Source organism: Echinops telfairi, unplaced genomic scaffold (assembly GCF_000313985.2).
Source record: "Echinops telfairi isolate 266 unplaced genomic scaffold, ASM31398v2 ScPeMD7_9;HRSCAF=40, whole genome shotgun sequence".
NCBI classification, from domain to species: Eukaryota; Metazoa; Chordata; class Mammalia; order Afrosoricida; family Tenrecidae; genus Echinops; species Echinops telfairi.
Genome location: NW_022103906.1, coordinates 12,355,129 through 12,370,397, shown reverse-complemented (window position 1 = coordinate 12,370,397; position 15,269 = coordinate 12,355,129). Strand labels below are relative to the sequence as shown.

The following is a 15,269-nucleotide window of genomic DNA, read 5'->3' as shown; positions in this document are numbered from 1 at the left end:
AGAAGACTTAGGGAGCCTGATCTTATATCAAGAGTTATCCTGTGATGGGAATGTATTTCTTCAGAAGATACCAGGTACAGAGGGAAACTGTAAATGATGGCTTTTAGTTATAGTCTTTGTGACTTCCACCAAGTGACTGGGTGAGACCATGCAAACAGTGTATGAAACACTAACACGGGGATTGGTCAGCTTTACTATCCCACTAGGTTTTAAATAAGTGAGCCTTCTCTGAGGCAGAAAGGGGGGATCCTCATGACCATCAAGGAAGAAAAGCCAGGAATTAAGTGCCCCAGTTAGGCCCCAAGATCCCTGTGCTGACCCTCTTTGCATAGCAAAGAGCTATGAACCAGAGATGTGGCTGAGAAGCAGTGGTGACAGCACTAAGAACCAAGAGCAAGACAGAGCAGAGTGGGGCTTTCTGGCCCACAGAGCAAGTACAACTGAGTGTCTCCAGGCAGCTGGCTGGCAGGCAGAGTGGGGTTCCTTCATGAACTTCATCTAGGGAGCTAATTTGCCAACCCACAGAGCTAGGGCTGACAGAGCTAAGGGCTGAGACTTATGCCGGAGTGGCATACCCTTTAGGCATTTATGGTGGCACTAAAGGAGCTTTATTACACTTGGCCAAGGGGCTTTGTGGCTGAGAGACTGAGGAGCTGCACCCCTGATCCATAGAATTGCATCCTGAGTATTTCCAATCTGGAACTGTAACCTGTTAACTTCCCTAATAACACCCTTAATTGTAAATGTTGAAAGGAAGTTCCGTGTGGCCATTGCAATACTTTATTGAACACAGCTGAGTAGTATTGAGTGCCTTGGGAAGGACGGGTGGTGTCGGAGCAGGAAAGGGGGGAAGCATGTCGACCTGTGATGCATAGGAGCTGGAATTGACCAAGGGCTGATGCTGACGGTGATTTTCCCCTTCTTCCCTTGGGAAGTTGGAAGTCAACCACTGCCTCTGCCATTTTTGCAGAAATCAAAGGTTTTGTGGGAATCCTGTCCACAAACCATGTCTCCAGGGCCCCTCTCCATACTGAGAACCCTAAACACCCAAGGCTCTTTCCTGGCCTTCCTTTTCTCACTTCCTGTTCTAGCACCTTCATGGGCCACCTCCTCCCAACCAGCACAACATACTATGGCTCTGTGCTGACGTAGCCCTTCCTCAGGGAACTCTTGTGTAGGGTCCACGGGCGACCTGTTACTCTGGACAATTTCCCATATACCTGCACGGCCAGTTCGTGAAAGGTACCAGCTAAGTTCCTGGAAAGTTTAATTTGGTGAATGTGTTGTTCTATTCTCCACAACAATCAATAAAACTTAAAGAAAAATAATAATAATGTTCATATAATATTGCTGTTGTTAGGTGCTGTGGAGTTGGTTTCCGACTCGTGGCGAACCAATGGCGTACACACAGTGTGCCTTTCACCATCCTCACAATTTTTATTTTTGAGCCCATTGATGCCGCCACTAACGAGCGGGTTTTCAAGGCCTTTTGGAAGGAGATCGCCATCAACCTTTTACCTAGTAGCCCAGCGCCGAAACATCTTAGTCACAAGCAAGGGCAAAGGGTTTGTGCAACCCGGAGAGAGACCTTACAGAGAAGCACCTGGACGATTAATTAGCAGGGGCGAGAGCCGTTAAGCCAATAATGCCATTGAGCAGGGAGAGTTTGTTCCAGGCCTGAAACTGGGCAAGCAGAAGAGGGACACAACCTTGGGCCTTTTCTTTCGCGCCGCTCCATCCTCTACGAAGACCCGGAAGGTTTAGATTCTTTCGCAGGATGTGTCGGTCCCAGGCTCTCTCTGCCGCTCTCCGACTCAGGTTCTCCCAGCGCATCGGGGGTCGGAGCCCTGCGCCCAGTCCCGGGGCGGAGCCTGCACACGGCGGGCGGAGCCTTTACGGCGGCGGGCGGAGCCCTGCGCCCAGTCTGGGGCGGAGCCGGCACCCCGCGGGCGGAAGGGCGGGCCTCTGCGCGGAGCTGCGGCGTGTCAGGGTCGGGGTCCAGCCGCCGGTGAGTTGCACTCCCGGCCCCTTGCTCTGCGCCGGGGGTTCCTGAGCCGACTAGGGGGCAGCCAGGCCGGGCCCCCGCCTCCGCGCCTCCCGGGCCGCCCCTCGGCGGAGACTGGGCGGAGGGCGGGAGTAGCGGGCCCCTCGCGGCGCGGGGCTTCGCTCCCCCCTTTCTGGAGGCAGGGCCTTTCTGCTGCTGCTGCTGCACGTCTCGGAAGTAGGGAGGGGCGTGTAGTCATCACCACTTCTTACCGGCGGGAAAGCTTAATTAAGAATTACGAAGGGTCTCTCCCGGACCCCGCACCGCGGTCGATGTTTTTTCCCCTCCCTTCTGTTTATCACTGTGCCTGCCAGCATTTTCCCTGCGGCGCCCCGCGTGGCCCTGACCCCGCCCTCCCGCCTGCGCAGAGAAGGAGCTGGGAGACGCGGCCTTTTAATTGTTGGCCAGTCTCCCTAAAGAAGGTGAACACGCTCTGCCTGTCTCCTTTCAACGTGGCCCACCGGCAAAAGCCATGGACTGGCCGGCCTTAAAAGACAGCTTTTAATGCCTGGGGGCCGGGAAGATGGTCAGGATTTCCCATGACTGTACAAAGCCCCTTCCACTATTAGGGCGTTTGTAGTGGCAACTTGCTCGGTTCTCCGTCCTCATACGTCTGTATACCTAAAGGAAAGCCATTTGTCTAGAGAATTTAGAAACTCTTTAGGGAGGTTTTTCCAGAAGCTTCCCCGCCTGGAAATGATCTAGACCCAAAGAACTGTGGTCTCCCACGGCTCCCTCCAAGCAAACAGTTCTATCACAGTCCCGTCTAGTCCAGTGGTTCTCAACCTTCCTAATGCCTTGACCCTTTCATACAGTTCCTCATGTTGTGGTGACCCCCAACCATAAAATTATTTTCGTTGCGAGTCTCAGGGTGGGGGGCGTGGGGGCATGAAAAAAATTATTTTCATTGCTACTCCCAAATTTAACATAATTAAAACATAGCATAGTGATTAATCACAAAAACAATATGTAAATATATATTGTGAAATATTTATTTCTAAGTACAAATAAATGAAATTGTGTCTTGAAGCCTGGTGTAGCATGGTTAAGTCTTCACACCACCGGGTACTCGTATGTGGGTGTATCTGCATGTGAGCAGACCCACCTGGAGACGAGAGAGGAGTGGTGTCTCAGTTCCTAAGGCCATCTGAAATGTGTTTTCTGATGGTCTTAGGCGTCCCAGGGTCGTTAGACCCCCCAAAGGGGTCATGACCCACAGGTTGAGAACCGGTATTCTAGTACACATAGGATTATCGGGTTAGGGGAAATAAGACCATGCTTCAGCCAACCTAAAGCACCATCAAATTTAAGATTCGCTGTTGGTGAGTGTGAGGAGCTCTTGGTGGTAATGATGGGTTATATTGGGTTGCTGACCTCAAAGGTCAGCAGTTTGAAATCACTAGCTGCTCCACTTCAGAAAACGATACTGTTTGAGAAGGGGCAGTTCTGCTTTGTTCTATAGGGTCACCCTGTGTTGGAATTAATTTGATGGCAATGAATTTGAGTTTTTTCATTTGTTGTATTTATTCCTGGGTAGCACACATTTGCACTCAATTAGTAGCCGAAAGACGGACATTTGAACCCAACCAGTAAGCACCAAGAAAGAGGCCTGGATATCTGTTTGCTGAAAAGTCTTAGGCTTCACAGTGACCCTGTAGCACAGAAAGACGCACTCCATAGGGTTTCTAAGGCTGTGACCTTCGTAGATTAAAGAACAAAGTGCTACTTCAAGGACTGAAGTGAGCTTGATCCAAGCCTTGGTATTTTCAAACAGCTCTAAGCACGTGAAAGCCGGACTGAGTAAGGAAGATTGGACAAGAATAGATGCATTTGAATTAGGATGTTGATGAACAAACAAATCTGGCTTGGAAGAAACACACCTAGCATGCATCTTAGAAGCAAGGATGGCGACTCTTCATCCCATACTTTGGACATGTGATGAGGAGGGAGTGGCCCCTGGAAGAGGGCATCATGCTTGGTAAAGTAGGGGGTCAGCAAAAATGAGGAAGACTTGCTGTAAGGTGGATTGGCACAGTGGTTGCAACAATGGGCCTAAAACTAAGGATTGTAGGCTGACGCTGGACCAAGGAAAGCTTTATTCTGTTGTATATAGGGTTGCTATGTCTTGGAACAGACTCGATGGCACCAACAATTTAGTCTTGGGCTATTGAGATGTTTGCTGGGTAAACCGAACCATGGTAACAGAACTGCTGACCAGGCCAACCTGGCTCTTATCACTCACATTCCTTATGTGCTAAAAACAAAAACAAAAAAAACCACCCAGGTGGAAACCACTCAGATACAAATCTCTGAAATGCTTCAGTCAGTCAACTTTTGGGTGGTTTGGAGCAAGGCCAGCGTCACACTTGAGGAGTTAAGTCAACCACAGTGATGCTTTTACTCATTCAAGGGTCACTAACCGTATTTGAGCTGGACATGGTTGGGCCAGGGATGGTTCAGTGATAGGTCCCCACCCCCTTTTCATGCCGGAGATCAATTCCTGGCCAGTGCCCCTCAGGTTCACTATCACCAACCTTCCAGTGGAGGCTTGGATGGTGCTTTGATGCTGAACAGGTTCAGCAGAGCTTTCAGACTAAGATGGATTAGGAAGATAGGCCTGGTGATCTCCGGATCTGCAAACAAAATCCCCAAACTCACTGCCATCTACTCAATTCTGGCTCATGGTAGGGTAGGGTAGAACTGCCCCTTTGGATTTCTGAGACTGTAACTCCTTACAGGAGTAGAAAGCTTCATCTTTCATCTTCATAGGAGCTGGTGATTTTGAACTGCTGACCTCTAGGTTAGCAGCCCAGCATGTAACCACTACACCATCAGGGCTCCTTCTAGATCTATAAGGGGGCTTCAAAAGGTTCAGGGAAACATTTCATCCCATTTCATTTCCCACAAACTTAAAAGCCCTGTTGTAATTCTGACAATCAGCCTCATCTTTCACCTAATGAGTGGCTGGTGGCTTTGAACTGCTGACCTTGCAATTAGCAGCCCAATGGGTAACCACTATGCCACCAGGACTCCTCAAAGTGGGATGGAGGGAGTGGGCCTAAACCAGCAGTGGGTTGTGAAAGGTTGGAGACAGAGGCGCAGAACAGAGAGAGAATTTAGCCAGGAATGTGAAGTTGAGAAAGATTTTATTGAGACAAGGAAAGAACTGCTGGGAGGGAAGGGAGAGCAGGGAAAGGGACGGGGCTCAGGTTCTGAGACCCAAGGAGTTAGGTCAGGGAAGTCGCACCTGGTACTGGGGCGCCGGGACATATATAGGGTATGAGCTTAAAGGCATATGAGCCGGTAAGGGGAAGGGAGGTTCTTTGTGCTGTGGTTGCAAGTCTTGGGCCAGGTGACGTCCTGTCAGTAAATCATGTTGTTCCTAGAAAACAATGCTAGGGAGAGGGGCGCTGTGTTCTGTCCGGGGAGGTCATCTTGTCCTTAAGGAAACAGTGCTAGGAAGAGGGGCCTATGATCTGTCCGGGCGGTCATCTTGTTCTTAGGAAACAATGCTAGGGAGAAGGGGGCTGTGCTCTGTCTGGGGAGGTAAGCTCTGTGAAACGCTGAAGGCAGGTGCTTTGAAATTCAGCCAGGTCATTTGTCTTCTCGAGAAGCTGGTACAAGGGGCTGCCTTGGTCCATACCGAGCCCAAACACCCCAAACTCTTAATAATAGTGATGATCAGCATTGTGATCTATCATAAACTACTTCCTGCTGAGGTCAGGTGATGAGGTGGGGGAAAATTAAGAGCTGCGAAGCTTGGGGCCCAGGCCAGTGGGCAGCAGATTATAAGGGTGAAGTAAAAGCTGGTTGAAGGTCAGGTTGGAGATGGCTTTTATCTGTTCTTGCAGAAGTTTAAACGCACAGGGAGCTAAAAGTAATAGGACACAGATTATTATCAGAGGCTCATCAAGGGGCATAACACAGGCCGTGACAGGACTTTGAAACCATGAGGAGAGGCTGGTGGTGCTCCACTGACATTTTCTGATTTTATCGGCCATGGTGCAGAGTACTTTAGCGTTTTATTTAACCACTTCCGACTTACTCATATAGTGTACGTACCCTTTTTGTTAGCTGTTTACAGATTTAATGCACAGCGGTTTTGAAGGGTTGCCTGTGCCAGGAATATAAGTTGTTGTTGCAAGGAGGTGAGAGACTTTGAGTTTATGACCGGCTTGAGTTGTTTGTTAAAGTTCTATGTTTGGATATGCTGTGCCCTAATGGGTGAGTGTGCAGTCGTGGGCATGAGGATGCATGAACATAAGTGACTGAGTTTGTATTACTGAGTGTGAGAGGGCATATGGGCATGTAAGTGTGTGCAGGCATGTGTACGGAATGTAAGTGAATGTTGTATGATCAGTGAACATAGGAGTGTAAGAATGAGCTGGTGTATTAACAGCTATATTATGTCTGCAAACTTTATGTAGAGGAAAGCCATTAACAAATAAAGTTAGATCTGGCTTAGGATAAAGTTGATTGGAGAGTTTGGGTTGGGGCATTGTTAGCTCCTCAGTTGCCTGGGGGCAGGAGTGACTGCTAGGCTCCTACAAGTTTAGGAGTTGAGGCAAGACAGTTGCCGGGTTTAAAGAGGGAGCCTGGCACAGGGTTATGTTAGGGTTTTTGATAAACATAAGGTGGATTTCCTGTAAGCGGTTTAGGGACAGCAGAGACAAGACTTGCTGTGAGAGGAGGTTCTGCAGCTTGTGGGTAGATAATGTTTGGATAGGCTTTCCCAGGGTAAGTTTGAGAGTTTTTAGTAAGGGTGGCAGCTGCTGCCAGGGCCCAGAGGCACGGCTGCCAGCCTCTGACTCATATTTAACTGGACAGATAAGCTATTGGAGAGTGGGTGGGGCCCAAGGGCTGAGTTAGGACTGTAGCTGCTATGCCCTCCCTTTTATCCGTGTAGCGAAAAAGGGGGTTATTAGGGTTTGGTAAATGTAAAGGCGGAGACTGGAAGAGAGTTTGTTAAAAGGCTGCTCTGGTTAATTGGGGAGAATTAAGGGGGCCAACAGGAGTGGCCTTACCGGCTTCATAAAGAGGTTTAGCTAACAAGGAGAAGTTAGGAATCCAATGTCTGAAAAGTCCCACAAAGCCTAAGAAGGGAAGTATTTGGTCTGCAGTTCCTGGGGCTCAGAGCTCCCCTACCACCCGGCAGCGGTCTGCTGTAAGTCCCCGGGTGATAGGGGTGAGCTGCAGGCCCAAGTAGGTGACAGCTGTGCATGTGAGCTGGGCCTTAGCCCTTGAGACCCTATAGCCTTTAGAAGTTAGGAGGTTTAAGAGTTGGGCTGTATGCTCCAACAAACTGGTTTTGGTGGGGCTACACAGCAGGAGGTTATCCACATACTGTAGCAAGGTGGACAGCGAGACAGGACAGTTTCACAGGTCTGTGGCCAGTGTTTGGCTGAAAATATGCCCCAAATCTCAGAACTCCTGGGGAAGGACGCTCCAGGAATATTGGGAGGTACTACTGGTGTCTGGGTTTTCCCAAGTGAAGGCGAACAAAAACTGGCAGGCAGGGTCTAGCGGGATTGTACAGTAAGCACCTTTCAGGCTGAGTATGGTGAAATGGGTGGTGTTAGGTGGAATATGGGACAGAAGAGTGTAGGGGTTAGGGACTATGGGATGGATAGGGACTACTGATTTGTTAATAAGGCGCAAATGTTGTACTAGGCGGTAGGACCCGTTTGCTTTTTTGACTGGCAAGAGAGGGGTGCTGCACAGAGAGTGTGCAGGCATAATGATTTGGTTATCTAGAAGGTGTTGAATAATAGGTTTCAGGCCCCTATGGTGGGTGAGGGAGATTGAGAACCGGGGACAAGAAGGGAAAGTGGAGGGGTTTTTGTGGCGATAAAAACGGGTGTTTTGCAACAACTGGTCTGGAAGTGTCCCACACTTCCAGGTTTATGTAGCGTGGCAGCGGAGAAGAGGAGGGTGCGGGTGGTGGCTCAATGGTGGAAAGCGAGAAAAAAAAGGATATTGGGGAAGAAGTGGGTAGGAAATGGTTCCACTGGAGACTAACTCCCAGCTTGGAAGGGAGTTCCCTACCCAGTAACAGTGCAGGGCATGAAGGCATTGTTAGGAAGGAATGAGAAGGGGTGGGGGTGGGGGTTCCCTACATTTAGAAACAAAGATGAGTTTACTAAGGGTTGTGAGGGCTTGCTGTCTATACCCACAACTATGACCAGGGAAGGCGACATAGGGCCCGAGAAGGAAGGGAGAACTGAGAAGGCACCTCCTGTGTCCCCGAAAAAGAGACTGGCTTGCCCGCTACTTTGATTGCCACTCGAGACTCAGTGAGGGTTACTGGGATCATTGAGTCTGGGTGCCTTCAGTCACTGTTGGTGGCCAGGCTCAGCAGTGCCAACAGTAGGTCGGGGTTCAGAGGGACCGTCTCTCCACGGCTAGGTGCCGAGGGACAGTCGCTTCTCCAATGGCCCTGCTGACCTCACACTGGGTAAGGCTTCTGGGTGGTTGGGACTGCAGGCAGTGCTTAGCTCAATGCCCCTCCTGGCAATACTTAAAGCAAGGTCCAGGCAGCGGGCGGTTAGAAGCCTGGTTCTAAACCGAATACATCGTTGTTTCCTGATGTATTCGGACCCCTTCCTCCAGCTGGCCTCAGAGCGGCAATCAAAGCCTGGGCCCGCCAGCAAGCCTACTGGTGTGCTCAGGACTCATGCACTACCTCAGCCCTCTCCTCCCAGCCGTTAAAAACTTTAGATGCCATGTTTACCATGTCACGGATGGGGGCCCGAGGGCCACCCTCGGCCTTTTTAAGCTTTTTTTTAAAATTAATAGCTGACTGAGTTATAAAATGATTGGCTAAACAGTAGCTTCTGCTGGAGAGGCAGGTGTCTAACCTAGTGTGCTGGGCTAAGGCCTTAGTCAAGCATGAAAGAAAAGCCTGGGGTTTTTATCTGGCTGCCAAGTAACCTCTTGCAGCTTGTCAAAGCTAACTGCTTTATGAGAGATGGCCTGCAGGCTGGCCAGCAAGCAGCGATCATGCGACCTCAGCTAGCCTTGCCTTCTTGTCCAGCTTGGCTATCTGTTTGATAAGTCCAAGCTGGCTCCTCCCTAGGAGCTGCCTGAGGGCCTACGGGCATGGTGGCATCTGTGAGGTGGGCCTGGTCTGCAAGCTGCCGGGCAGCTGTAGAGACCCGCTCCCGCTCCTCAAGGGTGAGGGTAGAAGTGAGGACTGTATAAAGTTCATGCCAGGTTAAGTCATAAGCTTGGGTGAGATATCGGAACTCCTTAATATAGGTAGTTAGGGTCCTGTGAGAAAATACCCAGCCGCTTCTTACAGAGGCTGCGACCGAGGGGCTTGGGAGGCTGCCGTGTTGCTTCACGGGAGGCTGAGTAGGGAGGGAGCCAGGAAGGGGAGGGAGAGAGAGACTCCGGGGGGTCCAGTGGTTTGGCTTTGGGGAGGGGACGGGTGTCGGAGGCACAGTCACCTCAGTCTTTGGGAGTGCCTGTGCTGGGAATTGAGCCAAAAGCACTTGTGTGGGTTGGCAAAAGATGCAAAGAGGGATGGGAGTGCAGAAAAAAAGAAAAGCCTGGACGTATGGCATCTTAGACCATTTTTGGGTTTGATGACAGAAGTTGTTGAGGTTGCGGAGAATATTGAAATTGAAAGTACCATTTTCTGTCCAGCGTGACCTGTTGTCTAATTGGTATTGTAGCCACACTTGCTTACAGAAGAAGACCAGACACTTAGGGCCAATGTCCGGAGCCAGGACCAGTTCAGTGAGATTGGTCAGGAGGCATCCCAAGGGACTGTACCTGAGAGGCTTAGAGAGTGAGCTTCCCATGGTGTCAAACTGCAAGGGGTATGGTCAGAGGAGAAGGCTGTCTCCTGGCCCCTGTCCGCATCCATCAGTCAGGAGGTGGCCCAGTTACCCTGAGAGGCGTACTGGTCAGAGTTGGCCCAGTGGGAGAGTCCTGGACTCCCTGGAACAGGAAGGTTCCCTGATGCAGGCCTGCGGCTTAACTGGCAGACAGGGACCTTGGGTCAGTGACAGTGAAAGACACCGCAGGAAGCTAGGGAAGAGAAGGGAAGGGGCCTGGCTTTGTGGCCGACTAAATGGACGGCTGTTGGAGGCCTTCTTTCAGGAGGGAGCGGATTTTAGATAAGGTCTGAGAGCAGGCACCACAGAACTGCTAGGGAGAAGGAGGTAGTAGATTTTAGAGTAAGTCAGACACCAGGCACCGCAGAACTGCCAGCACAAAGCACACAAACAGGTAGAAGAAGCTCAGACTCACCTTTCGCATTCCAGCCCGGTTACAAGGTGCAGTGACTGCCAGACCCAGTGGCAGGAATCCCAGGACACAAATACAGAGACAAAAGGCTGTAGGCCACATGAGAGGGAAGATAGATACAGAGAAAAGGTGGACATGAGAAACTGGCCTTATCGTTGCACCCCTCACAGGAAAAGGCAGTTATTTCCAGCTCCTCTTGGTACTAGGGTAGCAGAATAAACCCCTGCATTGGCACCACATTCCGCCTTCTAGTGTACTTGCTTGGTGGCTTTTCAGCTAGTTAGCCGTCCGTGGACCCTGTGTTCCAGTTTGCTGGTCCTCAGTGTCCAGAAAGACAAACCAGACAAACGAAAGGAATACTTACCTGGCAGGGGAGATACCCTGATCATGAAGGTGGTTTTCCTAGGGCGAGGCATATCCATTGCATTCTGGATGTGCTGACCCCTGCGATTTCCCCAAATGTGGGAAACTTGACTGCATAGTTTGTGGTAGTGGGGGACGGCATCTGCGTACTCTTCTATTAAAAAAAAAAGACAAACGAGAGGAAACAAACGTGCACAGAAATACTGAAGGGAAAAGCACTTGTACAGGCAGGCTTCAGAGGTCCGTGAAAGTGGAGGATGGGGCTGCTCACTGGCCAGAGGGAGGCTGGGTGGGGATGGGGGCGGGCACAGAAGCCCCTCTTGCTGCTCCTGGGTTTTGGCACCAAGATGAAAGGTTGGAGATGGAGGCACAGAACAGAGATAGAATTTAGCGAATGTGAAGTTGAGAAAGATTTTATTGAGGCAGGGGAAGAACTCCTGGGAAGGAAGGGAGAGCAGGGAAAGGGACAGGGGCTCAGGATCTGAGACCCAAGGAGTTAGGTCAGGGAAGTTGCACCTGGTACTGGGGCGGCGGGTCATACATAGAGTATTTACTTAAAGGCATATGAGCCGGTAAGGGGAAGGGAGGTTCTTTGTGCTGTGGTTGCAAGTCTTGGGCCAGGTGACATATTGTCAGTAAATCATGTTGTTCTTAGGAAACAGTGCTAGGGAGAGGGGGGCTGTGTTCTGTCCCGGAAGGTCATCTTGTTCTTAGGAAACAATGCGGGGGAGAAGGGGACTGTGTTCTGTCTCCGGAGGTAAGCTCTGTGAAATGCTGAAGGCAGGAGCTTTGAAATTCAGCCAGGTCATTTGTCTTCTCAAGAAGCTGGTACAAGGGGCTGCTTTGGTCCGGACCCAGCCCAAACAGGTTGCAGTGATTGTTGGAGGAGTGGGGCCAGATACAGAAGACCTGGAGATGCCTTTGGAGCCCAGCAATCGGGGCAAATATCAGGTGGCGGCGGTGGCAGCTGTTTTGGGTTGAAGGCAAGGGCCCCCATGATAATGGTGTGTGGCACATATTTGTTGAAACAAGAAAGGCAGGAGCAGTCTGGCAAGGAACCATTTACTAAGGACTTCTGGGAAGCTGGCTCGTACTTTGTGGCAGCTCTGCCCTCTGTCTCTGGCCTCACCTCCCTTTCCTGATTATATGTGCTTTTCAAGTGGAGGGCAAACAATGCAATGAAAAATTACTGTTTCAAGATTTGAACCTTCTGTCAAAAATCCTAAGGAATGATTAAGTTGGTGACCTTTCTCTCTCCCACCCCACCCCTGCCCCCAGGGATGCCTGAAGGGCCATCTGTGAGGAAGTTTCACCATTTGGTCTCCCCCTTTGTGGGGCAGCAGGTAGTCAAGACCGGGGGCAGCAGTAAGAAGCTCCACCCTGCTGAGCTGCAGTCCCTCTGGCTCCAAGACACCCAGGTGAGTGGATTGGCATTGTTGGGCTTGTTCCAGTACCTCGTGTACCTGCTGTGGACCTCTCAGCAGGGCCTTGTGCTGTTCCTGGAATTGGTCCCAAGACTTCTCATGAGCCCACTCCCGTGTGCTCAAGACGAGAGGACATCACGCAGCGCTCCCAGCAGTAGAGCATTTCTCAACCTGAGTAGGCATCTCGGAAGCCTGTGGCGCAATGGAGCCACATACACCTGAGCAGGAGATGCTGCTTGAGGGGTCTGGCCGGGGGCTCTCACTCCAGGTGATAGCATTGGTGAGAATGGCGTGAAGGCAAGGAAAGTGAAGTCTCCATTCTGTGTTCCAACTCAGCGGATCTTTTTCGTGAGCATACTTTCAAGGGCTCTTCGTGAGCTGCCTCCTGCCTCCCTCTCTACCCTTCCTCTGGTGAGATGCCATCAAGTCTGTTCGAATTCTCAGTGGCCTTGTCTGACAGAGTAGAGCTTGCCCATAGAATTTGCTTGGTTGTAATGGTTCCGGGGGGTCAGTCCCCAGGTCTTTGTCTCACAGAGCCCCTGGAGGGTTCCAGTCACCAACGCTCTGGACAGCAGCTGAGCGTTTAACTGTTGGGCCACCAGGGCTCCTTAGCTGTAGCCCTACCCTGTCACCAAACCGAAAACCTAGCTCCTGCTGACTCCTAGCGACCCCAGGAGACAGGAGAACTGCCCCTGGGAGTTTCCGAGATTACCTCCGTATGGGAGTCGACCGCCCTGTCTTCTGTTTGGGGTCTGGGCTTTCTTTAGAGAGTGGGATTGCCGGATCAAGGGGTATTTCTTGTTGCATCTTTTTAAGGGGGTGTCATCCTGGTTTCCAGGATGGACACATCATTTTCCAGTCCTGGCAGTGGTGGAGGAGACTTCCAAACACTCCCCACCCTCTCCAGCAAATTTTTTCATCTTTGTCTTAATGCGGGGTGAAATGATATATCTCGTTGTTTTGATTTGCACCTCCCTAATGGCTAATGATCATGCATTTGGGGCCATATGAATGTCTTCATTGGTAAAGTATCTGTTCATGTCCTCTGCCCATTTTTAAATTGGATTATTTGGCTTTCTCCTGTGGAGGTGTTAACATTGTGTATACTTTCTTTAGATGAGTCTTGCCACCAAATATTTTTCCCAATCTATAGGCTTTTTTTTTGGGGGGGGTGTTAGTTTTTTGACGTATATTTAATTTTTAGAAAGTTCCAGTTGTCTAGTCTTCTGCTTGTGTTTTTTTTTGGAGGGGGGGGCATTTAAAGTCTTTTATTTTTTATTTACTTAAATAGTTTTATTGTATTTGTGCTTTCTCGGTTGTATTCGATAGTGCACTAATGTCATAAATTAGGACTCCTTAGTTTGCCACTATTTTTTGGATGATCTATATAGTTTTAGGTTTTCACATTCAGGTGAATTTGGCCTTTTTGTTGAAGATCAGCTGTCGGTGAATGGATTGACTTCTGGGTTCTCAGTTGTGCCCCATTGGTCTATGTGTCTGTAAATGTGCCAGAGCCTGGCTGCCTTGGCCATCATAGCTGTAAAGCAAGCACGTTTGCAAGTCAAGAAGTATAGATGTCCCGCTTTGTTCTTCAGACTTGCTTTGCTGATCTTAGATCTCTAGATCTCTTCCTCCCCTCTCCCCCACCCCACCCCCCACCCCTCACCCCCGCAAAGTGAGTGATTGCTCCTCTTCCCTTTAACTGTTGAATTCCGAGAGGGAAAGATTAGAGATTTACTTCACTGTTGACCTCCCAGAGGCTGCCAAGTAAATAGTGTAATACATTGTCTGATCTCATTTAATGATTGGCGAGTGAATTAACGTGAACCTCAGTGTCACAGGAACTTGAAAAAGAGATAATAGAAATGACCATAGTTGGAAAGGGTTCAAAGCCATTTTGGCCCATTCATCCTTGACCTGGTACATGTGTCAACCCTGAGGAACAGTAGATAGGCATTTTCATCAGAATTATACTAACCTAGCTGAATTTGCATCAAGAAACTATTTTCTGGAGAAAATTGTATTTCTACCTAATTCCTTGCTCACTTTTTAACCCTTTTATTGACCCATAATTCATCTAACATACAAATCAGTGGCTTTTACATATTTAAAAGAGTTGTGCCATCATCACCACAATCAATGATAGAACATTTTCTTCATTCTTGTACCTATTATTATTAGCTCTCATTACTCCCCCACTTCCCCTGCCATAGTCCTAAGAATCTAGTAATCTGGTGACTGTCTCTATAGATTTACTATCCTGGATTTCCTATAAAGAAAATCATACCCAAAAAAACCCAACAACAAAATAAAGCACAAAAATAACCTCAGTCCAAGAGAAAGCAAAAGATAGTAGAAACTAAATCAAATGAAAAATGGGTCTGAAAGGAAAACAAATAATAACTGTATCTGCAGCAATCCATTTTCCAATTTATTTTGTTTGGTGGCAAGACGGGCACATCCTGGTCAGTCCTCATTGCCATCACTCAGTGCTGGCTCACAGCCCCAGGGAGTTTCTGAGAATAAGTTTTCTTTTTTTATCATTTTATCTGGTTTGTACAGCTCTTATCACAATCCGTAATCCGTCCATTGTTTCAAGCACATTTCTACATATGTTGCCATCATTTTCAAACATTTTCTTTCTACTTGAGCTGTTGGTACTGTTAGATCTCTCTGGAGCTAGATTTATACCTCGGTCCATGGCTCCACGCGAGAAATAATTCACGCTGAAGCCTGGTTCGTGATCGAAGTGAGTTTTATGAAGGTTAGAAGTTTCAGGTTTACACCGCACCCAAGGGGCTCCTCCCGGACATGCGGCCTGGCTGGAAGCGGCTTGGCGTCCCGCAAAGCGTCCCAAAGTTCCGCCAAAGCTCTCTGCGCCTAAGTTCTCTCTCCCCGACTCCGGGCTTCTGCCTTTTCAAGGATTCCAGGGAGAGGCGTGGTGGAAGACCCCTGATCGACCCCATTGGCTGAATTGAATTCACCTGGCTAGGTGAGCCAATTCAAGTTCACGCCCACCCCAACCTACCTGCGGGAACCCTGAGCATGTGCAGTGCGCCACGCCTTTGTTTCCCTAGCTTGGCCCTCTGGGCATGCGTTAATGGACATTCCCAGCCCTTTGCTAACCTACCCAACAGTATCAGCTCCCCGACCCTCCCTCCCTTATGAACCCTTGATAATTTACA

General features: G+C 49.5%; 1 protein-coding gene and 1 non-coding gene across 3 annotated transcripts in view; both read left to right on the top strand.

Annotated features, from left to right (window-relative positions):
* The first annotated feature begins 1,992 nt into the window (after window positions 1–1,992).
* The window catches only part of NEIL2 (nei like DNA glycosylase 2), a 30,929-nt gene continuing 17,652 nt past the window's right edge, over window positions 1,993–15,269 (top strand). Inside the window, exons 1-2 of one of the 2 annotated variants that reach the window (XM_004707643.2) lie at window positions 1,993–2,008; window positions 11,939–12,078. In XM_004707643.2, coding sequence (XP_004707700.1) covers window positions 11,941–12,078 — 138 coding nt within the window. In that variant the 5' untranslated portion in view covers window positions 1,993–2,008; window positions 11,939–11,940. Of the gene's footprint in view, window positions 2,009–3,968; window positions 4,023–11,938; window positions 12,079–15,269 lie in introns of those variants that run through there. The other variant, XM_045286946.1, reaches the window with a different exon arrangement.
* LOC115868405 lies at window positions 10,654–10,815 on the top strand. The gene has a single exon (XR_004045576.1). It is a non-coding gene; the product is annotated as a U1 spliceosomal RNA (small nuclear RNA).